Source organism: Xyrauchen texanus, chromosome 24, assembly GCF_025860055.1.
Source record: "Xyrauchen texanus isolate HMW12.3.18 chromosome 24, RBS_HiC_50CHRs, whole genome shotgun sequence".
Taxonomy (NCBI): domain Eukaryota; kingdom Metazoa; phylum Chordata; class Actinopteri; order Cypriniformes; family Catostomidae; genus Xyrauchen; species Xyrauchen texanus.
In genome coordinates this window covers 35242363-35268205 of record NC_068299.1, presented here as the reverse complement: position 1 = coordinate 35268205, position 25843 = coordinate 35242363, and the positions used below count along the sequence as shown (strand labels likewise).

Below are 25843 nucleotides of genomic sequence, written 5' to 3'. Positions count from 1 at the left end.
TACATGGACATAAAATATTGATTTGCATTGAAATTGTAATTTAAGAAGAAATCGCTGAGTTCTGTTGGTGTTGATTTTGCAAAAATGACTAGTCTTGTAATAGGCTGAATAAAGGCAGATGTATTTCACGAACCTCACAAAACATCTGCAAATCCAGCATTTAATAAATGTTTTAATGTAAAAAAAATTCATAATGGTTCTAAAAATAGGCTTTGTTTTCTATTGCAAAATATGCTGTAAATTAATTCTTTTGATTTCAGGATAAAATTGGACATGTTGTGAGAATCACCCAAGTGTTCATCTTATTTGCTGTCATTTAAATGTTTAATTATGCACATATCTGCATTTTATTAGCCCCCTTCCTTTCTATCAATCGCTATCAGCCACTAGTAAAAACCCACAATACATTGCTTTTCACTGCTTTTTACTCTAAATGCACTATGCATAGTTTTGTATTTGCTTATATTTACTGAGTGGAGAGAGAGCGGTAATTGTCAATGTGTGTGATGTGATATATATATATTATGCGCATTTATTTTTTTTCTTTATTAGTTGTTTGGTTTTTGTTTTCTTTTGTATGTGTTCATGTATGACTACAGGGGTGTTTGATGAGGTTTTGGGGTGGGGTTGGGGAGGAGGGGTCGTAGTGGGTGTTAAAAGTTGATTGTGTATTTATGTTTTGTTTTTCTGTGTTTTAAAAATAAATTGAATCATAAAATTATAAATCGTTTGAATATGCACTTTACTTGTATACACTTAAGGACCCCTTTACCTTCTGTTTGGCTTTAGGAACAGTATGAGGTGTGGATGTGGCGGTTTTCTTATTCATGGGTGTTTTATTTTCCATCTTTTCTTCCTCATTCCTCTTCCTTTTGTTCTGTGTATCTGTGATCAGAGGAAAGAGAAAAGACACTATGAACTCCGATGATACTTTCGTTTTAAAGCTTGACCCTTCTTCATACACTGAAAAGAACAGCACTGATGTAGGACATGCTCAAGCACCATGACTAACTCCTAATTGGGTTTCATGCATGAGTAAATTAAAAACACTGCACAGAGACCAAAACAAGATAAACGCAAGAGGTTTAAAAAGCAATGAATGCTAAATGCGTTACAAGTCAATTATAAATAAACATGAAACAGTTTTACACTAATTTCACAATGTATTAATTTGAGAGCGGTTAAAACATCATACTTTCCTTAAAGTGATAGACACTGCCCTAACTATGCGCAACACTTCAAAGGGAAAAGAGATAAATCTGTTGCCGATTGATTATTATTTTATACAACACTATTTTAATAAACAAGTACATAATAATAATAGTGATGCTTGCCACAAAAAAAAAAAAACTCTGAATACCTAAAGCCCAAAGTATAGTTCGGTCAGACGTGAAGGCAAGGCGTACAAGACGCATGATGCAAATATCGTCATCAGCAGAGTGTTCGAGCACTGAAAGCGTGCAGCCTGATTTTTCCAAGCAAGGTGATGATGCATGGCTGGAATTATTTGCACTAATTAGTGAGTCCACAAGGTGGCATTACTTACATCTAGAGCATGTTTGAGGTCAGAAGTTAGGTCCAACTCAAGTCTGAAGAAATATAAATACATCTTTATGGGTCTAAACTCCTGAAGAGGAATCACCCAGTATCTCATGGCCATCACACCATGCATGTGGCAAGTCAAATGAAGTATACTTTGAAAGGGTTGCGTTCAACTATATGCAGACGCCAAGCATTTGCGTCAAAACCGAAGTGTACTTTGGCCTCATGATTATTGTTTTGTGCAGAATTTTCACATTCAGTGAAAGAAAAAATGACTCTGAAATGACTAGATACTTGCACCTGGTTAGAAAACAGTCTGAAAAGGCCTCTAGGAAACAACACGTCAATCATGCTCAACTGAAAAACCAACGATACTGCTGACTAAGAACAATCAGATATTGAGCACTGGCAATACCATTTGCTGAAGTAACAGGAGGCTTGGACGGTTTTGTTGTTTCCTCATCCTCAGATGAAGAATCCTCTGATGCGCTGCTCTCTGCTTTGGCTTTAGCAGCCTGCGTTTTTGTAGCAGGTGGTGTTTTTGCGACAGGTGTTTCCTCTTCATCTGAACTGCTGTCACTTGAGGATGAAGCCTCTGCAGTTTTTCTGGACGGATTCTTCGCTGCAGAAGTGGGGGTTTGGGTTGCGGCCTTTCTGTTGCCAACTGCAGGTTTAGCTACGGCTTTGGGACTCACGGTTGTCTTTGTCGGCGCCTCGTCTTCACTGGAACTGTCTGAGTCGCTGCTGCTAGACTCAGCTGCAGGCTTGCTGGCCAGTACAGGGGTTTTGGCAGCAGGCGCAGGGCTCTTTGCAACAGTTGGGGATGGTTTAGCGGATTTGGTGGCAGGTTTAGGGGCTAGTTTAGCAGTAGGGGTAGGTTTGGCTGGGGTGGAGGTGGGTTTAGACACCAGCTTGGTAGCAGGTTTCTTCTGAATTTCCTCTTCTTCTGAAGAGCTGTCCGAGTCAGAGCTGCTTTCAGCGGGCTTTGTCACAGGTTTAGCTGCAGAGGTGGGTTTGGATGGGGCAGGTTTTGTTGGAGTAGTAGCAGGTTTGGATACTGGTGTGGTGACAGGTTTCTTTTGAGGTTCCTCATCTTCCTCTGAAGAACTGTCAGAGCTGCTTTCAGCGGGCTTTGTCACAGGTTTAGCAGCAGGTTTAGCTGCAGAGGTGGGTTTGGATGGGGCAGGTTTTGTTGGAGTAGTAGCAGGTTTGGATACTGGTGTGGTGACAGGTTTCTTTTGAGGTTCCTCATCTTCCTCTGAAGAACTGTCAGAGCTGCTTTCAGCAGGCTTTGTCACAGGTTTAGCAGCAGGTTTAGCTGCAGAGGTGGGTTTGGATGGGGCAGGTTTTGTTGGAGTAGTAGCAGGTTTGGATACTGGTGTGGTGACAGGTTTCTTTTGAGGTTCCTCATCTTCCTCTGAAGAACTGTCAGAGCTGCTTTCAGCAGGCTTTGTCACAGGTTTAGCTGCAGAGGTGGGTTTGGATGGGGCAGGTTTTGTTGGAGTAGTAGCAGGTTTGGATACTGGTGTGGTGACAGGTTTCTTTTGAGGTTCCTCATCTTCCTCTGAAGAACTGTCAGAGCTGCTTTCAGCAGGCTTTGTCACAGGTTTAGCAGCAGGTTTAGCTGCAGAGGTGGGTTTGGATGGGGCAGGTTTTGTTGGAGTAGCAGCAGGTTTGGATACTGGTGTGGTGGCAGGTTTCTTTTGAGGTTCCTCATCTTCCTCTGAAGAACTGTCCGAGTCGGAGCTGCTTTCAGCAGGCTTTGTCACAGGTTTAGCAGCAGGTTTCGGAGTGCTCACAGGTTTGGATACGGCAGCTGGTTTAGCTGGTGCCTCATCTTCAGAACTATCTGAATCTAAGGGAGATAAAAGAGCTTGTGTGATGTTTAAAAAGATGTTTCACTGATAATTATTCACTGGCCTGTGACATTTCAAAACCATGAGAGTTACTTTCTTCCATGAAACACAAAAGGAGAAATTTTTAAGAAACCGCAGAAAGGACAATGAAAGTGAATGGGGCACTGAGACACTGCTTCGCTCCCAAAATAAAAAAATAACACAATATACCGAGTCCATATGACAGATCTTTTTTTCCTATTATATATTTTATATGACTTCAGCAAACTTTGAAAATGTGTGTTCAGTAGGGGTGTAACAATTCACTTCTCAAGGTTCGATTCACAATTCATTCAACTAAAGCCTGAATCAAGGAAAGTAATTTTTTTTTATTATTATTATTACTTTAAAAAGACGCATGCAAAACAAATCCTTAAATTTAAAATGTAGCTAAAAGTTCTGTTCTTAAAAATGCTACAATAAATGATCCATCATAGATGTAGACACTAAAAATCAGTCCAGAACAGGGTAACGGTGACACTAAATGGAAATATGAAACAATAATTCTACTTTCATACATATGCAGTCACTGATCACATATATATTAAATATTTTAAATGACAATTTTAATGATACTGTCTCTGATTACATCTAAATATTATTTTCAAAAATACATTTAATGGAAATGCATGCTTATCCAATAATGTACTGATGAAATCAAATCAGACATGACATTTCGCATTAGGATTATGACATCGCACTTATCGGATAGAACATATGCTAAACCGTGTTCAGAATGATGTGTGCTATATTCTGCACTAAAGAAAAGAGCAGTGCGAGCATTTTACCTAACATTTCCTTTTTGTTCTCTACAGAAGAAAGTCATAACAAAATATATATATTTTTTAATGAACAAACCCTTCAAAACCTTTTTAGCAGACCATCAATCTGTATATTCTTCAGTTTAGATTCTGGGTTAAAGTAACAGGATGTACATTTCATCTCTTAATTGACAGCAACTCACCTGAACTTGAGGAATCGGCTTTCTTAGCAGGTGTCTTTGAAGCAGTGGTCGTCTTTGGAGGGGCAACTTTAGCTGGGGCAGCCTTTGCTGGAGCTGGTTTAGCCGCCGGTTCCTCGTCCTCAGAGTCTGAAGAACTAGACGATGAAGATTCATTTGCAGCCGGTGTGACTTTAGCTGGAGCTTTCTTGGCTGGCGCAGGTTTAACCTGGACAACTTTAGCGGCTGGTTTCTTGGCGGCCTCCTCATCATCAGAGCTAGAAGATGAAGACTCGTTTGCAGTTGGAGCCACTTTGGCAGCAGCGGCTTTAACTTGTGTGACTTTAGCAGGCGCAGCTTTAGCAGGTGTAATTTTGGCAGCTGGTTTTGCTGCTTCATCCTCTGAGCTTGAATCTGAGCTTGAAGAGTCCTCCTCTTGAGCCGGAGCGACCTTTACAGGTGCCGGCTTAACTGGAGCTGCTTTAGCAGGTGCGGCTTTCACCGCTGTCTTCGGTGCCTCCTCCTCTGAACTTGAATCTGACAATAAATAAACTCGTTAGCACTCTGTCATAGAAGAAATTAAACAAACATGACTGTTTGTGGTGATTATCTGGAGATGGTTGTACCAGAGCTGGACGAGTCCTTCTTAGCTGCAGGTTTGGGGGTCACAGTCTTAACTGGGGCTGCTGGAAAGAAACAAGTCACAAATTTCAAAGGGTAATCCCAGAAAACCACTCAAAAACATGCTCAGGTTATTTTTAACCCCAAAATCAAAAAGGAAAAATAGTAAGAAATTATATTTTGCATAGTTTTTTGCATCATCAAATCCATTTATTGTCACTCAGCCATATACACAAGTGCAACAGTGTGTGAAAGTCTTCCGAGCAACATAGCAGTCATGACACCTATACAAAGTTACAATAAACATCAGATTTACACAACACAATTTACATATCTAATATATATACAAAATTATAAAATACACAAAACCGTGTGAGGATGTGGTGGTTCATTCCAAAATTCCTCAGCAGTCTCAGGAAGAGGCGCTGCTGAGCCTTCACAACGGTCTCAGTGTGGACAGACCATGTGTGTTCCTCAGTGATGGACACAGATGAACTTGAAGCTGCTGACTCTCTCCACTGGTACTCCATTGATAGTGATGGGGCTGTGTTCTCTATCTTTTCTCCTGAAATCCACCACAAGGTCCTTGGTCTTACTGATGTTGAGGGAGAGGTTGTGCTCCTGACACTAGCATGTCAGAGTGTGCACCTCCACTCTGTAGTTTCATCATTGTCAGTGATCAGACCTACCACCGTCACATCATCAGCAAACTTAATAATGGCATTGGAGCTATGTGTTGCCACACAGTCTTGTGTGTACAGGGAGTACAAAAGTGGGCTGAGAACACAACCCTGCGGGACTCCAGTGTTGAGGGTCAGTGATGAGGAGATGTTGCTGCCCATTCTAACCACTTGGTGTATGCCTGACAGGAAGTCCAGGATCCAGCTGCACAGCGAGCTGTTTAAGTCTAGAGTTTCACATCAAGCTTGGAGGGAACTATAGTGTTGAATGCTGAGCTGTAGTCTACAAACAGCACTCTCATATATGTGTTCCTTTTTTCCAGATAGGAGATAACAGTGTGTAGTGTAGATGCAATAGCATCTTCAGTGGAGTGGTTGTTGTGGTAAGCAAAGAGCAGATGTAATATCTGATTAGCCTCTCAAAGAAATTGCTGATGATGGGGGTCAGAGCAACAGGATGCTAGTCATTTAAGCAAGTGATTTTGAATTGCTTTGGTACAGGCACTATGGTGGACGTTTTAAAGCATGTGGGGACCACAATTTTGAAAATGTCCGTAAAAACACCAGCCAGTTGGTTCACGCAGGCTCTGATGATGCGGCCCGGAATGCCGTCTGGACCCACGGCTTTACGGATATTTACCCGTCAGAAGGATCGAGTTATATCTGCTACAGAGACGGAGAGTGACCTCTGTAGCTTCGGCCAAGAAAGCTCTATCCACGTAAGTGGTGTTATTTCCCTCGAAAAGAGCATAAAAGGTATTTAGCTCATCCAGGAGAGAGGCAGCGGTGTTCATGGCAGAGTTCTTATTCCCTTTGAAGTCCGTAATGGTATTAATTCCCTGCCACATGCTTCTAGATATGGTGGTGCTGAACTGTCCTTCAATCTCGTCCCAAAATTGTGACATTTTCAGAAGAGTTACCTTATTTTGTAGAAATAAATTGAATATAAGTTGCACTTGGTCAGTCGCATTTTTGAGAAAAGGCCAGCTCTACACCGCTTACAGGGTTCACAAAAGGTTCTTGAAGGGCTTAAAGTGTTTGAATTTAGTTCTTAATTTAAGTACTGAAATACCTGAAAGTTTTTGTTGAAAAGTGCTTGATTAAAACGGGCCATTTCTTCCATGTAATGTGTGTCCAAAGATGAAATCCTGCACTTCACTTTCATTGAATTATGTGTCCTTTCTGTTCTTTACATTCAGTTTAAAAAGTATGGGAGAAATTTGGCCAGGACACCGGGGTTACAGCCCTACTCTTTACAAGAAGTGCCCTGGGATTTTTAAATGACCACAGAGCACAAGGACCTCAGTTTCACATCTCATCTGAAGCACAGGATACCTCGAACACTTACCAGGGGCTTGTTTAACTTTGACTGGAGTGGAAGCGGTCAGTGTCCTGGGGGGTGGAACAGCACTGAATTGTCCTATGAAAAAAAAAAAAAGATGCTCTTTTAATAAACAGTCTAATCTATTTTTCAGAATCTGGCTTCTCTCTTAGAAGGTGCTGCAAGAGATATTTTTTGATGGAATAGCACACATAAAACATCCCTACACCCTGACAGATAACATCGAAGAATCCTGAAAAATCACACCACCTTCTCTGACAGTACTTTACTCTGTAAACACAAAACAATTATCTGCCCAAGGAGAACTGTTGTTTAGCCAACCAGAAGACCGAGGCGTCTGGCAGTGATTTAGAGCATTTGGATTTGCTGATGTTACTGGAGGACGGGGATCTAATAAAGTAGCTAAGGCTGTTGTCAGAATGGAATACTAGCTTAATCCTAACTGAATGTTTTGAAGTATTCACAGTTTTTTTAAATATTAAGGGAAACCGGCATTATTCCATGATATACGTTTAAAACGCTAGTACGCTACATGACCTGGCTTAACTTAGCAAAAGAGCAAACATCGCTAACAGCACCATTAAGCTCAATATGAGAAAACAATGTAGTGATACCAGTCTTGGGTTTCTTTGTTGGAGGAGCCTCTTCATCAGAGGATGACTCTTCACTGCTGGACTCTGCAGGCGCCGCTGGCTTAGCTGGAGGCGCCTTCACTGGGACAGGTGCTTTTACTGCTGTCTATGATGCATAGAGAAAGAGAACAGGCTAAATCAAACATGTACACCAATTCCTCATGGCCACTGCGCAGTTAGATTAGAACACGCCATCCCTTTAGTGTCCACATATCATGAAATCAAAACACATTCATGTTAGGGTTGGGCGATATAGACAAAATTATTATCACTATTCTTTTTTTATATCGTTCAATATCAACGTTGTGAAGAAGGCTCACCAGCGCCTCTTCTTCCTGAGACGGCTGAGGAAGTTTGGAATGAACCACCACATCCTCACACGGTTCTACACCAGCACTGTAGAGAGCATCCTGACTGGCTGCATCACCGCCTGGTACGGCAATAGCACCGCCCACAACAGCAAAGCCCTGCAAAGGGTGGTGCGAACTGCCAGAAACATCATCGGAGGTGAGCTTCCCTCCCTCCAGGACATATATATCAGGCGGTGTGTGAAAAAAGCTCGGAGGATCATCAGAGACTCCAGCCACCCGAGTCATGGTCTGTTCTCACTGCTACCATCAGGCAGGCGGTATCGCAGCATCAGGACCTGCACCAGCCGACTACATGACAGCTTCTTCCCCCAAGCAGTCAGACTGTTGAACAATTGATCTCTCACGATCAATAATTTGCACTGCACTTTAATTAATCTATAATCTCACACTGGACTATCAGCATATTCTCCTCAATACAACTACTTTATATATATATATATATATATAATAATGTATACTCTTTACTTATTGTATTGTGTATTCTATATTGTGTGTATTGTTTACTGTACATTGTATATAATTATTGTGTTGTGTAAGTATGTGTACATCTGATATGTAAATTGTGTTGTGCAAGTATGTTGTTTACTGTATTGGTATATGTCTCGTTACTGTCATGGCCGCTATGTTGCTCGGACCTGCACACAAGACTTTCACCTACTGTTGCACTTGTGTACATGGTAGTGTGACAATAAAGTGATTTGATTGATTTGATCAATATCACGATATACACAATGTATTTGTGTGATTATCTAATCAGCTAATCATATGGCGGCAGCAGAACAATGTATAAAATCATGCAGATATGGGTCAGGAGCTTCAGTTAATGTTCACATCAACCATCAGAATTGGAAAAAATATGATCTCAGTGATTGACTGTGGCATGATTGTTGGTGCCAGATGGACGTTATGATGGCAGTGATTTTTAAACTGCTAAAGACTGCTATTTAATTAAATATGTACACCGTATCTGCCTCGCACGTGAATTTGCATGCAAACTATATATTTATCTCATTAAAAATCACAGCTTATGCATTAATCTCAGTAGAACATCATTTTTATTTTAGGGCTGAATGTTTACGTAATGACATTGGTACATCAGATGTATCAGTTTTTGGTATCGGAGCATGGTATCTGGCCCGAAACAGCATATTTAATAAAACAGTACAGTATGATCAAGAGCACTGTGGTTTTGTTGCGATGCTCACTAGAGAAGATGGGAGGGCACAACCGACATTAAGTCTTGTGGTCTGCATGGAATCGATCCGGGAGCAGCTAATGTTAGCAACTTCATACAGTTAGAGAAAGCCGAAATGCTTGCGTTTTTAGCATCACGCACCAGACCGTCTAGATATAGAACAGGCTAAATATCGAAAATTACTCAAAAGCGAATAATCGATATTATTGTTTTTTGTTGCGCAATAAATAGAGATTGTTTTATCGCCCAGCCCCAATTTAAGTCCTCTCTTATAAAACTAAAAAGGAATGTTCCAGGTTCTATACAAGTTCAGTTCTATGATTGTGGGAGTATTTCCAGCACCACAGAAGAACATTTCATAGGAACAGCATTCTGGAGGGTTTAAAAGCAAAAATATGAAAGCTTTTATTGCACTTCATCTTTTTAGTAAAAATAAAAAAAAGTTGTATTAATAGTCCTTGTGTGGTAGGATAACTTTTCTTGGTGGATGAACAGGTTAGGTGTTGCAGATGTACTTCCTGCGAGTAGTTTGCTCCATGTAAATATTTGCTATCTGGTATCCTTGTCCATATCATGTAAAAGTCAACAGGTTTACATGATCATGACATTGAAGTTGAAAGACTGATTATAACTTCACAGGTCAGTAAATTATTTTGTCATAATAATCTTAAGACAATTTTTAAGTCTGGTTATACCTTTAAAACTATGTATTTTTTTTTTTTTGGGGCTATCAATCTATTAACATATTCAAATCAAATTTACACACATTAATAAATATTTACTGAGAAAGGCCCTCTACTAATAATAATTCAATACTTGAATGAATTATAAATAGTTATTTTATTTCAATTATAAATATAATATATATTCAAGGCCATAACCATGCCTTGAACATTGGCGTGGGCCAAACCATTTTGGGGTGAGGGGTCGTGGGTGTTGAGGTCACAAATATAATGGTCATCTGTGATTCTTTAAAATATTAAACGGTGGTAAATGCAATGAACTTCTGAGTAAAAGGCTTTAAATGTGATAAAGGCCCATAAGTTGAAAATGTTTTGTTTTAAAATAGATTGCGCTACATAAATACAAAAGAACGCATCCTCATCTTGTGCTGTTGCTAGTTTCATGCAAGCCTTCCTTGTGGTTTGTTCTCTACGCCAATTGTACAAAGGTGCATGGGTTTGTTCCTGGCAGGCTACTCAGCCTTAAATGCTCCATAAGGTTCGAATTAGGGATGGGGCGGCGTTAGGGCATCTGCTGCCTGCCAGGAACAAACCCAGGCACAATTCGAGACACCTTTCTCCATTGCAGTTCTCTACAGCTGTACATAGTCTATACAGCTGGAGTTTCACTTACTGGCCTCTGCTGAAAACAGATGGCATTTCAAGCTTGAACTGCTCCGATGGTAGGAGTATTAATTATTATGGTTCGGGGACATGACTGTTTTATTTTAACGCATAACTTAATACAATTAATCAAACTGATTTAATGCAATCAACAGCATTATTATATTATTGTTTACAGCATGGACCTGCATACTTCAGGAAAGTGCATTATAATCAGGGTTTTAAGTTAATACCCAGTCACCCGCCAAATGCGGCAAATCAGCAGTGGCGGGTAATCAATCAGTCACTCTTACTAACCACTTTGGTAGGTGACGTTTCCAGGGTTTTTCCTGCATTTAAATTTCTGTGAATGTCGGGCGACTCGGCCCACTGCCAAAGCAAATTTCACAGTATTCGTCTTGCGTTTAGCACAAAATATGCCTCTTAACAACTTTCGCAACTGTGCTGGGCAAATGAAGCTTTCATTCCTGCGAACCGCTATGAAATGGGTCAAAAGGATGAGCCAAAATAATTTTACAAGTACCTTTACTGGCATTTCATCCTCGGATTCACTCGAGCTGTCCTCACTGCTGCTGCTGTCCTGCTTCTTCTGAGCTGCAGCTGCATGAGTGTTCGCAAAGGGCACCTTAGGCGTCGACGTCACTGGTTTGGCCCCTGAGGAACAAACATGAATGACTTGAGTATGCAACAGTAAACGTGTCAATGGGTATAGACAGACAGTAGATCCATGTGTGGCTATCAGTGGGCAGGATTGCTTTACATGCTCAAAACAAGGAGGAATTAACCCAGACTTGCTGGGGGTTTTTTTTTTTTCTTTAAAGGAGGCACAAGTCTAAAAAAAAAAAACACATTTATGCCAAAAGCGCTATCGATTAAGCGTAATTTGTATTGAAGCCGAAATAGTCCTTTACTACAGAATTCAACTGATTTATAGCTTAAATTTTTTCTAAATATTGTAAATTGATACAATATTTATTATAACATATCATATTTCTATTAATTACATTTAAGATTGTCAAACTATTAATAGTTTCTATAAAAGCTGTTTTTGCACTAATAACCATCTTTGCATTCATTTGTTATAAATAATCTTTAATGTGGTTCGCATCCATCAAATTCCAAATTAAGAGAAAATAGTCAAATTTCATTAAGTATGTCATGTGTGAAGTATTCACTGAAATACACTCACCAAAAACTTCATTAGGTACAGTAGGGTTGTGCCGATAAGACAATTATCTCGGGGATCGACAATGATGCATTTAACGATGTCAAGACGATATTTGGCTAATTTTCACATTATTATTACTACCACCACCACCACTACTAGTACTAGGCTATTATGAAATTACATTACAAATAATTTACCCCACGGCACACAGACGGTGCTATGTCTGTGAGAAACTACCAAGCTGATGAGATAAAGAACCAATTGTGAAATTTAGACAAGAAATAGCACATTTTGAGTCAGAGAATGAGTCTTTTAGGTCTTTACTTCAAAAGGCATTGTTTGGTAAGAGTCATGAGTCAGAGGATTCTGTGAGGTTACCAATAGCACAAGTAAAAACAAGGGCTGGAACTGACAATACGAGAGTTAGTGATCCCAGAACTGCATATTCTCATTTCCAATCATAGATCTGGAAATGCCCCAGTTTAAACCAGCTGTCTTTCACTGACATTCAGAGTATTGTTCAATCAGTGGCTGAATTGCAACCTGGTAACAGTAATCCTGCAGAGTTTTTGTTAAATCTGGAGATTTACAAGTCTGGAGTGGACCTTTACAGATTGTCAGATGCATGTATAATTATTTTGCCTTCCCCATTCAAGAGAGCAATCACTCAAGAGAGTCTGTGGCAAAAAAGTAGACAGTTGTACAATGAGAGAAGCTCTACCTGGAATTGCTGGAGCTGATTTGGTTAACTTAAAGATAACTGAAGTGACAATGGACATTGGGGAACATCCTGTAGCTTTTGCATCCAGGTTGTGGGAAATGTTTAGCTCATTGTTTAGCCCTGCAAAACTTTGTTCTTCACTTGAGGCTACATCTGTCGTTTACAGTTTGAGGTTGGTTTATTCTATTACTGCTGTTTTGCACACTTTTATATTAAAAGTATAAATACATTTACATGAACAGAATAGAGGCCCTCTGCCATTCTGTGTTCTGCCTGTTGTTATCATTATTACTTTGTAGCATATTTAAACCTTTTGAATTTGCAAGATGCTAGCCTAGAGATGCTAAATTCATTACTTGACTGCTGTTTTGCATATCATTAGATTTTTCTAGAATGTTACATTTATTGGATAATTGGTAAAAAAAATATATATATTTTTGGTTTTTTTCAGATGAATTAAATTCATGAAATTACTTAATTATAATAAAATTATATTTATAAAACTTTTAAAAGGGTATATTTAAAAAAAAAAAAAAAAGGCATTTTCGGTTTTCGGCCAAGTGCATTCTTTTTTTCAGTTTCGGCCCAGAATTTTCATTTCGGTGCATCACTAGTAAGAATCAAATGTTATTTTTGCATCATTGAGATACCATTATAGTTTTTACTGATATTTTGAATTAGTTTTTATTTTTCATGCCCAGTTTTCATTTTCATTTTATATATAGTACCTTTGTTGTGTGTTTTTGTAATTTTTATTTGTTATTGTTTTTAGAAAGTACATATAGTTCTAAAATGTTTAAGTTTTAGTTTGTTTTTTATAACAAAGTTAAACTAAATAAAAATGATTCATTCTGCCATGGCAAATAGCTGAAATAAAGTATACAAAATAAAGTTTAGTATTTTATTTTGGTTTACATTCATTTTATTGTTTTTAAGAATGAACAAAGACAAGAGGTTGTAGCTAAATGTTTGTTAATGAAATAATTAATCAGTCTGATTGGGTAATCAGACTGTATTTACAGGTTAAGAATGTTCTTCACAGAGATGTTTTCAACAGACAAATACCCGACTGCATCTGCTGTCATTTCTTTGCAACACGTTCTTGTAAGGAAGCTCCAAACAAATGCTTATAACAGATCGGCAGTGAAATTAAAACGAAAAATCGCAGCTGATCTTCAGAGCCGTTAACCTGATGAAAAGCAGGCCTTCATGCTACTAACACAGCAAGCTATTTAGACCCACGATTCCACCGTCTAAACCATTTGTCAGAGGAACACAAAGCACAAGTATGAGCGAAAATATTGTCAAGAGTTGTCGACTAGAATGGAGGAGTCAAAAGCTGAGTGCGCTGATGTGGTAAAACCACCAAGACGACAGCACTGTCTTTTTGACAAACAATATGTAGATGTATGATTGAGTGGATAGTTTCAGAATGCCAGTTTGTGTTAACAATACATTACGCTGTCCGTTGAAGTGCGTTTTCTCATATTACTGATGCACTTCCACTTACATGCACTTTTGTTACCTCAATTTCCTTGCATAAACATTTACAAATTTACATTTGATTGATTTTATTTGGTTTATATTTGCTCATTGCGCACGCTTTGCACCATCTTGTGGGCTTAGGAGACAATACAGTACTTTTTTCCCTCTAACAATGTTTTTAGAATTCAAATATAATTAGAAAATTACTATTAAGAAATTCAAATTTAGTTTTTCAGCCATTTTGACAGCCCTACTGTAAAGGACATTCACACCATTGCGTCGGCCCTCTCGATCACTCAACAGACTAAAAAGGCTTTCAACAACATGCAGAAACAACAATATTGTGCACAATTTGCTTCCATCAAATATCAGGAAATTGCACATCTTGGAGGAAGTGCTGGCCAGAAAAGTCCCAGCAACTCTTCACAGAGGAAGTCATTATGAAGTGGTTTGGATTGAAAGACTTCTTTAATACCACTTCAGATAATTTAAAGGCGCTTATGGATAAATTACATAGATTCAAGCTGCCCATTCCATATTGCTACATCATACAAATAGATGACATTTCTTCCTATCCCTGCTGGATTTTATAGTCCATTGGACTATGGTCCCTTAATGGAAGGTATACACCTGCCTTTCTCTCGCCCTGGGGAAGAACAGTCAAAAACCCTAGTAGCAAAATTCCACCAATCCAGATCTTGAGGTGGTGGAATAAGACTGCGATCAACCTCAAGGACACTTCATGGGCCTGTTCTGCTAGAAATAGTTGAAAAATGTGGTTGTTTTATGAGACTGATGTATGCAATGCTCTTGACTGTTTCAGGACCAGATTTGAAAAGGAACACATTTATGAAAAGGTGCTACAAGACAGTTTGGCAGTTTTGCAGGATAATGTTCTCAAGGAAAGCTCTGCCTAGGTTCATCACACAAATGCAAAATTCACTTTTACATGGCGTTTGTACATAAATGTGAGTCGGCAGTGTGTGTACAAAACCACCCTACAATGCTATGTCCACCCACTCCTCTTTCTTATATTTCTATTAATCCAAAACAGTGTCAAAATTAATGACTTTAGTTTCTGCTCTATAGTGACATCACGGTAGATCAGGCCTCGCCCACGACTGGTGACGGACTCCACCCTATTGTCATAGATCGTCCCCTGAGCGATCTACACACAGTCCAACCTTTTTTTCCACACTGGAGCAGATACAGTAAGAAGAATAATGTCTCAGCGTCATAAGTGTTCTGTTCTTGGCTGTAAAAAGCTTCAGAGCAACTGAAGACGCAGTGGACAAGTTTTGTTTTTGAAGGAAAAGTGCAGCAAAACATACAAGAATTTGGGTATGTTTGTGCAAATTATTTGAAACTGGACTGCTTTGTGAAAGTGTCAATATAAAGCAGGATTTTCAAAAGAATTATTCTCAAGCATGGATCAGTACCAACTGTTCATGTCCAAGCTTTATATCCTGAAGATGTAAGTATTGCACTTTATATTTTGAGAATGTTTGCAAATAGCCTTTCCGAATGTGCTTGTTAGCTGAATGTGCATGGCTAATGTAGCTAAAGTTACCATTGTCTCTGATTGTATACACGGAGACCAGATATTCATACTAGAGATGCACCGATTGCAATTTTCTTGGCAGATTTCGATTTCCGATTTTTTGCAAGTGTGACCGGCCGATACCGATTTTTTTCGATTCCGAATTCTTTCTAAGAACTATTATTGACCACATATACAAACAAAATCTACCTTCAATGCTAAATTTTATTTTCATAATAAAATTATTAAACATTACAATTTCCCCCAAACTGCACTAAGTTACAGGATCTTCTCTCACTTAAACAACTCTCAAAATAAAGTGCTCTGTGACTGGAAAGAGGTAGAAATAACAATTAACTGCAAATGAGTTGCTTTATATAACAGATGTCATTTTCCACTTTTTATAAATGGACCTTTTTCTCTTTATTACTCGTCTAACAAAACAATTCCAAAGATCTGAAAAACTGAAGTGTCCAATACGCTCAACTTACGTTAGATGTCCAAATATCAGTTGTAAAACTGAGCACTGCTTCATCAACATACCTGTCAACACACAGTTTTGTCATTTCTCCCAAAAAAATTCCCGTAATTTGTATGGCCCAAACCACGTTATATGAATAATCGCATCAATATATTATTCCAAGGTGTCCAGTTGCCAGATCTTGAATGAAACGCATCCTACTCACACAATCGACACATCATACAAATTACAAATCATTTATGACCACAATCTGGCAACCTACAACACATTTGCGCTGTTGATATCTGCGCAGGCAGTAGACGCGGGATGTTAAATCAAGCATCACTGGTAGATGGGAGGAGAAGACTCAGCTGGTGCTCCGGTGGAAAAAAAAAAAATATATACATGTACATTTAACAACAGCTGGACGGAAGAATTGAATTTCATATCCCGACATATCGACAATGCCCACGCCTTTTGCAATGTGTGTCGCACTGATTTTAATATCGGACACGGTGGGAAAACTTATGTTAAATCACAACGTCACAATTTCTATAGTATTTAGCCTGCCTCTGCCATCCAGCACCCCCCTTCCCCTCTCCCGGATTTGTGTAACCAAATGTTGACAGATAACAGGCTGCTTGTGTGACATGACACGAGATTAAACAACTCGGGCAACGTGACGTCAGAAAGTACCTCATACTCTGTATCAAGGAAATTTATCAGATTTCTGATCCCTCTGTCCTCAACTATGGAGAACAGCAGGTCACATCCAGGGCCATGAATTCCATCATTTTCCTCGTAATTGCTTTGGTCTTTTCGCTGCTCGTACCAAGGAATGATAGGAGAGGCTGCGGACTTGTGGCTGGTTCTGAGCTCTGGCTAGCTTTAGCCGCATTCACTTTTTAGCTTCTTTTTTAAAATGGGCATTTTCAGCTGGGTGATGGCTAATTAGGTTTGTTGTTTCGAAAGTTATTGTGGTGGTTCCCCCGCGGTTTAATTATTACACATTTCAAACTTTATGTATTCTTCACTCACACAGTGAAGATCTTCCACGCCAATGACATGTTTACATGCAGCTGTGACGTTATTGCCTGCACCGCTGGCAACAAAACGGACCGGCTTGGAATCGTTAAGGCGTGAGGCCAACCGGCCGGTTACCGGTCCGGGCCGAGCATGTGGAAAATCGGCTAATTCATACATATATGGCTGAACTCCGGCATTTGTTGCTGTAGTATCCAAAGCACGAGCTGGAAAGGCACAGTCCTCTTTCGGAAAGGGTGCGGGGAGCAGCAGCTCATTTGCATTCAAAGAGACACACAAAATCAAGTGTTTTTGACAATCCAAAAAGAGGCATTTATAACATAGTATAATAAATGATCTGTGGGATATTTTGAGCTGAAACTTCAGACACATTCTGGGGACACCTGAGACTTGTATTACATCTTGTAAAAAGGGGCATAATAGGTCTCCTTTAATATTAACCAACAAAGGTTGTCAGTTAATCCGGAGGAACAATTAGGCTTTGTGGAAGAAACCCCAGAATTTAAGTTGGATTAAACTCAATTGGACACTATGCTAAAGTCACTAATGCAAAGGAAAGACAGTCACTTCATTAAAGCACAGCAAAGTCTTGGAAAAAAGTATCGTGTTTTGACCAATCAAATGCATGATGTTGATTTGGGGATTGCTTATTCAAGTTTGATTTGTGATTTGACATTCAAAACAAATGTTTGTATTACGTGTCTTTCTCATAGTGTCAGTGCATCATGTTATGTTGTATGTGCTCTATATTAAGATGGCAAATCTCAGATAATTCGATGATCACTCTGGGATGTCCCGTTGGCTGTGATGTGTCGGTCTGCCAAACCCGAGAGAATGTTTATTTTCCATATCAAATTATAGAGAACTATGATAAGAGTACCTAAGGGGATGGAGTGGAAACCCAGTGGCAGCAGGTGGTGATTCAAGCATGGGGAAGACACGGGTAAGACTCCCATATACACTCACCTAAAGGATTATTAGGAACATCATACTAATACGGTGTTTGACCCCCTTTTGCCTTCAGAACTGCCTTAATTCTACGTGGCATTGATTCAACAAGGTGCTGAAAGCATTCTTTAGAAATGTTGGCCCATATTGATAGGATAGCATCTTGCAGTTGGTGGAGATTTGTGGGATGCACATCCAGGGCACGAAGCTCCCGTTCCACCACATCCCAAAGATGCTCTATTGGGTTGAGATCTGGTGACTGTGGGGGCCATTTTAGCACAGTGAACTCATTGTCATGTTCAAGAAACCAATTTGAAATGATTCGAGCTTTGTGACATGGTGCATTATCCTGCTGGAAGTAGCCATCAGAGGATGGGTACATGGTGGCCATAAAGGGATGGACATGGTCAGAAACAATGCTCAGGTAGGCCGTGGCATTTAAACGATGCCCAATTGGCACTAAGGGGCCTAAAGTGTGCCAAGAAAACATCCCCCACACCATTACACCACCACCACCAGCCTGCACAGTGGTAACAAGGCATGATGGATCCATGTTCTCATTCTGTTTACACCAAATTCTGACTCTACCATCTGAATGTCTCAACAGAAATTGAGACTCATCAGACCAGGCAACATTTTTCCAGTCTTCAACTGTCCAATTTTGGTGAGCTCTTGCAAATTGTAGCCTCTTTTTCCTATTTGTAGTGGAGATGAGTGGTACCCGGTGGGGTCTTCTGCTGTTGTAGCCCATCCGCCTCAAGGTTGTGCGTGTTGTGGCTTCACAAATGCTTTGCTGCATACCTCGGTTGTAACGAGTGGTTATTTCAGGCAAAGTTGCTATTCTATCAGCTTGAATCAGTCGGCCTATTCTCCTCTGACCTCTAGCATCAACAAGGAATTTTCGCCCACAGGACTGCCACATACTGGATGTTTTTCCCTATTCACACCATTCTTTGTAAACCCTAGAAATGGTTGTGCGTGAAAATCCCAGTAACTGAGCAGATTGTGAAATACTCAGACCGGCCCGTCTGGCACCAACAACCATGCCACGCTCAAAATTGCTTAAATCACCTTTCTTTCCCATTCTGACATTCAGTTTGGAGTTCAGAAGATTGTCTTGACCAGGACCACACCCCTAAATGCAATGAAGCAACTGCCATGTGATTGGTTGATTAGATAATTGCATTAATGAGAAATTGAACAGGTGTTCCTAATAATCCTTTAGGTGAGTGTATATGGAAGTGGTTGCGATGCTTACTGAGGCCGATAAGCATCAAATGGGGGACTGTAAGAATTTACAATGTTCTGCCCAAAAATGTGACCTGATTGTTTCTAGAAACCGCATTCACCCAAAAGGACTTAATTATCATAGTAACACAGTAACTTTGTCAAAGTAACATCAGGGAAATAACAACCAGAGTGATTTTAAATTATTATAAACTCAGCAAAAGAACCGTGCCTTTTTCAGGACACTGTATTTTAAAAGATAATTTTGTAAAAATCCAAATAACTCACAGATCTTTATTGTAAAGGGTTTAAACAATGTTTTCTACACTTGTTCAATGAACCATAAACAATTAATGAACATGTACCTGTGGAACGGTCGTTAAGACACTAACAGCTTGAAAGACGGTAGTCAATTAAGATCACCATTATAAAAACTTATGACACTAAAGAGACCTTTCTACTGACTCTGAAAAAGCCAAAAGAAAGACGTCCAGGGTCCCTGCTCATCTGCGTTAACGTGCCTTAGGCATGATGCATGGAGGCATGAGGACTGAAGATGTGGTCAGAGCAATAAATTGCATTGTCCATACTGTGATATGCCCAAGACAGCACTACAGGGAGACAGAAAGTACAGCTGATCGTCCTCGCAGTGGCAGACCACGTGTAACACCTGCACAGGATTGGTACATCCGAATATCACACCTGCGGGACAGGTACAGGATGGCAACAAATTGCCCGAGTTACACCATGAATATACCATCCCTCCATCAGTGCTCAGACTGTCCGCAATAGGCTGAGAGAGGCTGGACTGTGGGCTTGTAGGCCTGTTGTAATGCAGGTCCTTACCAGACATCACCGGCAACAACGTCGTCATGGGCACAAACCCTCCTTCGTTGGACCAGACAGGACTAGCAAAAAGTGCTAGTCACAAGTCACAGTTTTGTCTCACCAGGGGTGATTGTCGGACTCGCATTTATCGTCAAAGAATGAGCACTACACCAAGGCCTATACTCTGGAGTGGGATCGATTTGGTGGTGGATGGTCCGTCATCGTCTGGGGCGGTGTGTCACAGCATCATCGGACTGAGCTTGTCATTGCAGGCAATCTCTACACTGTGCATTACAGGGAAGACGTCCTCCTCCCTCATGTGGTACTCTTACTGCAGGCTCATCCTGACATGACCCTCCAGCATGACAATGACACCAGCCATACTGCTCATTCTCTGTGTGATTTCCTGCAAGACAGGAATGTCACTGTTCTGCCATGGCCAGCGAAAAGCCCGGATCTCAATCCCATTGAGCACATCTGGGACCTGTTGGATCGGAGGGTGAGGGCTAGTACCATTCCCCCCCAGAAATGTCCGGGAACTTGCAAGTGCCTTGGTGGAAATATGGGAAACATCTCACAGCAAGAAATGGCAAACCCATGAGTCCATGAGGAGGAGATGCACTGCAGTACTTAATGCAGCTGGTGTCCACACAAGATACTGACTGTTACTTTTGATTTTATTTTTATTTACATGATGGGTGGTGGTATGTTATTTTACAAACTAGTTAAAAGGTTAGGTTTTAGAATGCTCGTGGTTCAGTTCTGACAAATCCAAAGTGATTAATGTACACAGTTACTGCAAAACTGCAATAAAGATTTCAAAATCTTCCTCTCAAGATCAACGCCTGTTCCTGGTACAGTATGTGTATTTAATTTTTTCTTACAATAGTGTGCCTAATAAAGTTCTCAGTGAGTGCATTTAAAAACAAGCATTATTCAAGCATTTTCTCATTGAATTTCCAGCAAAAATAGCTGTAATATATACCACTACCAGTGATATAGAAATTACTGACACGGTGAAACAAGATTTTGGTTATAATGCCACCCCTACAACTGACTAACCTATGCAATTATTCTAGGATTAATCCTCAGAACAAGCAATTATAAATGTGCCCTCATGTGTTCAGCTCACCTCTAGCTGGAGTTTTGGCAGGCTCCTCGTCAGAGTCCGACTCCTCACTGCTGGAACTGCTGTCTTTTTTCCTGACTGCCACCACAGGCTGAACAGCGGGTTTCACAGCCACAGGTGTCTGTACAGTAAACAAATAGGCTGTGATACAGGAAGAGCAAACCTACAGAGGTTCCAAAACATGCTACAGTAAACTGCATCCACTTTCAGACCTTCACTGGAGCCTCATCCTCAGAGTCACTGGAGTCTTCAGAGCTGCTGCTATCTGCTTTTGAAGCAGCTGGCTTCACTGGAGCAGCTTTCACTGTTACAAAGAATACATGAATTTATAATGGAAAATTAACTGGAACTAGAACCATTAATTCATAACAATTGCCATCCCGGGCTAGGGTCGCACAGAATACCAGCACTAACAAAATATCACGATATCAAACCATTTAAAATGGTACGATATCAGCAAAAGGATGTAATTTAATTTAATATAGTCACATGTGCTGCACACCACAGAATGAATGAGAGACTCCACTCTGCTGTCATATTCATACACGCAGGTGCACAACACGCACTACTACTACTACCACTGCTGCTGCTTGATTTTCATGCAGTGTGTCCAATAGTGTCCATCTGCAGAGCCTCAGAGCATTCTGTTTAAGCGTATAAATTGCTATTAACTCCCTTTTTCAGCTTGCGAGCTGTGGGAAGTTTGATATAACGAACCATTCAAAAATAGGAAGAACTTCAAATGTCTTTCAAAATAAAAGTCCTGCTGAAATGAGAGCTTTATTTAACTGGATTCATGAAATTGAAGACATTACAACAGAAAAACATACTACCGTATAAAAGTGTTATATTCAAAGAAGTTGCAATAATACTCATAATAACAATATAATATTAAATGGTTCTATAATTAGTATTATTATCTGTAAGCAATATCACAAAAGCTGAATACCAGTACTGAATATCAGCATGTCGAGATTCAGCCATGGCAGCCTCAAGTAATCAGATTGATTTAATGTTTTCATTAATACTATAAAGCTTTGTTGTGCATCTTTTTTGTTTTTTACCAAAAATAATGAATTAGAAATTATTATATTTTCATTTAATCAAAGCTGTACAGTGTTTATTTGATTAACCACAATTTGATCATAGCATTTAATAAAAAAAAATTGACATGGAAACCAGAAAATATAAAACAGAAGGCATAATTTATCTACAAGACTTTATGCAGTTCTTTTTGTCAATAATTTTCTGTGTAATTTCATAAAAAAATCTGATTTTGTTTTTTATTTGTTGCCTAAGAAACATGTTTGTATCGATACCAAGGTACAAGGGCTGGTATCATACAAAGTCAAAATGTTTGTGTCGGAGCAACCATACCCTGGGCAATGCTTAAGATTAGGGATGAGTCACAATGGTCGACTCTTCAATTGGTTTGGTCTCACCAGTTGTTACTGAAAATATTAAGTTTTGCACATCCCTACTTAAAGGAATATTCCAGGTCCAATACAAGTTAAGCTCCATCAACAGCATGTGTGGCATTATATTGATAACCACAAAAATTTATGACATGTCTCTTCTTTAAAAATGCAAAAATTGAGGTTACAGTGAGGCACTTACAATGGAAGTCAATGGGGGCCGATTTTTGAAGGTTAAAATACTCAGGGTTTAAAAAATATATAAAACAAATATAGCCACAAGACAAACAATATGTGTAAACATGGTTTTAGTGAGATAAAATCATTACTAACCTTTTCTGTGTAAAGTTATAGCCAATTTTACAACATCGTTATTTAAGATGTAATGTTAAAAAAAACTACAATTACCATAGAAATGACCATTTAAACAACTTTACAGCTCAAATAATACATGAGTTTTAACAGAAGAATTAATGCATGTGCTTTTATAAAATTTCTAAACCCTCCAAATAATTGGCCCCATTCACTTCCATTGTAAGTGCCTCACTGTAACCTCCATTTTTTTTTCCTTTTTTAAAGAAAAGGATTGAAGAGTCTAATTTAATTTTGTGGTATCAACAGTATGATGCAAATGCTGTAGATTGATCTTAACTTGTATTAAACCCGGAATATTCCATTAAGATGACAGTTAAGGGGTACACCCATGCACCTTCTTGGGGTTTCTTAACAGGTGCAGCATCTTCCTCATCGCTGCTGGAGTCTTCACTGGAACTCTCTACATCTTTCTTTGCTTTTTTAGCTGAGGGGCCGTTGACCACCCCGGGGCCATTGGTGACCGCTTTGCGCTTTTTGGTCTCTGGGGACCTAGAGCAGGCAAAAAGTTATTTACAACCTAGCGGTGGAATTAAAGGGATAGTTCACCCAAAAAATTTAAATTCTCTCATAATTGACTCTGCCTCATGCCACCCCAGATGTGAATGACTTTCTTCTGCAAACACAAACAAAGATTTATAGAAAAATATCTCAGCTCTGTAGGTCCAAAAAAAAAAATCTGTATTCATCAGAATAAAGTCATAGACATCTGGGATGGCATGAGGTAGAGTTAATGATGAGAGAATTTTCATTTTTAGGTGAACTAATCCTTTCATATCAAAGAAATCTGACCAAATACAAGCTAAATAAACAGTATGTTCAGACTTGAGATAAAACACAGCTTGTACATACTTCACCCAAAAACTGAAGATGTCCATAAGACGGTCCTCATTTTGGTCCTGAGGTTTCTGATGGGATGAAATAGGTACAGATATTTCACACTGGTTTATTTTTCAGTCAATATTTTAATTTATAAAAATTATTTTGTAGGAGGTAGAGCAGACCGGGCAATTTTCACAGTAAATGTCTTGTTGGTTAAAGTGAACATAGATTTTGTGTAATTGCTTTCAGCCACTGAGTAGTCAAACACAATTGTAACATTTGTTACAAAGAAAACTGTCGGACTGATTCTTTCAAACAGGTAAGGGCATTGGCTGCTGCTCCTTTAAACACATTAATCCTGACAAAAAAATTGCAACCAAATAAACAAGGAGAAAGTATAAAAGTAACATTTAGTATAAGGTGTGCTGATTTGTATTCATATATAATTTGTAAACTAAACATCATGTATCTCTCATTACAGCTTTTCCTAAATAGCTCTCTATTATTATTGACACATATGCATGTTCTTATACCAAAAGACTGCAGGTAGATATGTAGTAGTATGCTAGTTTGAAAAATAAATGAAATGTTAAATTCTTTTAAACCACACATAATGTCATATTAACCTGTTGCAAAGATTTTAGAAGATGATCGATAATTTTGAACAAATACAAGAAATCAATAAAGAGTTAACTATTATAATACAGATGAAAACTGCACAGAAACCACCAACGGGCAGATATTAATTGGATTTAAGCACAAGACATTTACGTAGCGCCTACACCCGTGTTCCACACAAACTGCGTGTCATGTCCCACGCGTGTGCTCCACTACACGAGCTGATCGGCACACTGTACAACTTCAACACACGCGCGCACGACTTCGTAACGAACGTGCAAATCGGCGCTTACCACTTTAGCCTGCTTTATAAACTCTTTCGCGGCTTTGGCGAACTTGTTCTCCACGAGAAACGAGTACACATGCTGGTAGAGATCACTGGGCACCGTACTGTCCTGCGCCATCTTCACTGCACTCACGCGGAGGAACAATGCGATTGGCTATTTTACTGTCACGTGTAGCCCTGAAAAATGGCGCACAATAAATGTGTCACAATACATTGAAGTCCATTCCTTTTGACAAAATCCAATTGTTCAGACTTTTTTATTGATTAATGAGTTTAGGCGTGTGTTTTTTCACATCACAACTGTGGCTGAGCTTCTAACAATAATCTATTTTTTATTAACTCCAAATTGACTCGATTTATTTTGACTGTTACAACTGTTACAAACTGTTACAGTGAGGCACTTACAATTGAAGTGAATGGGGGCCAATCTGTAAACGATAAAATACTCATTGTTTGAAAAATATAGCCACAACCTCAACATGATTTTAGCGAGATAAAATAACTTACAAACCTTTTCTGTGTAAAGTTATAGACAATTTTTCAACTTTGTTACTATGATGATGCGATGTCAAAAAACTCTAAAATGACTGTAAAAATTACGATTTAAACAATGTTACAGCTCAAATAATACTTGAGTTTTAACAGAAGAGTTAATGCATGTGCTTTTATAAAATTATAAGGTTCACATTTCTGCCTTTAAAACCTCAGAAAAAATGTTCCCCATTCACTGAACGTGGTATTCAATATTATGCCACAAATGATGTTGATTGAGCTTAACTTGTATTGAACCCAGAATATTCCTTTAACCATGGTACAATGTGTTTGGTTTAACAATGACCAGAGTCCAAAAAGGATGCTTTGAAGTGTAAAAAGGATGTTTTCTATGACAGAAGAAAGTAACTGTTGTGTTTTAGAAGGAGAGGAGGGAACCTGATTGGCTGTTGAAAAAGTCGTACAAATTTGGCCCAACTCGATTTAGTCAACTTGTACGAATCCATCCGATTTGTCTGTGAGAGTGTGTATCCAAATAGACTGTATTGACACTCACCAAATAGGTAACCACCACATAACAAGAAATTGGGTACAAACATAAACAGAAAAACACATTATTACAAATACCACAACAAAAACAACATTTTACAGTTTAAGAAGAAAATGTGAATGAGCAAAACATCAATGACTTGATGTAACGCAATACTGACCAGCAAGGCCAAAA

The 25843-nt window shown here is 39.2% G+C and overlaps 1 protein-coding gene across 4 annotated transcripts in view; it reads right to left on the bottom strand.

The window, feature by feature from the left end:
- nolc1 (nucleolar and coiled-body phosphoprotein 1) overlaps positions 1 to 24750 on the bottom strand; it is a 30094-nt gene extending 5344 nt beyond the window's left edge. For 2 of the 4 annotated variants that reach the window (XM_052090297.1, XM_052090299.1), the window contains exons 1-12: positions 24635 to 24750; positions 23754 to 23809; positions 23239 to 23393; positions 21327 to 21418; positions 21118 to 21235; positions 11088 to 11218; positions 7635 to 7758; positions 7027 to 7098; positions 5004 to 5063; positions 4402 to 4914; positions 1958 to 3397; positions 773 to 885 (exon numbers count right to left, since the gene is read on the bottom strand). In XM_052090297.1, coding sequence (XP_051946257.1) covers positions 773 to 885; positions 1958 to 3397; positions 4402 to 4914; positions 5004 to 5063; positions 7027 to 7098; positions 7635 to 7758; positions 11088 to 11218; positions 21118 to 21235; positions 21327 to 21418; positions 23239 to 23393; positions 23754 to 23809; positions 24635 to 24745 — 2985 coding nt within the window. In that variant the 5' untranslated portion in view covers positions 24746 to 24750. Of the gene's footprint in view, positions 1 to 772; positions 886 to 1957; positions 3398 to 4401; positions 4915 to 5003; positions 5064 to 7026; positions 7099 to 7634; positions 7759 to 7972; positions 8309 to 11087; positions 11219 to 21117; positions 21236 to 21326; positions 21419 to 23238; positions 23394 to 23753; positions 23810 to 24634 lie in introns of those variants that run through there. The other 2 variants (XM_052090298.1, XM_052090300.1) reach the window with 2 other exon arrangements.
- Positions 24751 to 25843: the final 1093 nt, after the last annotated feature.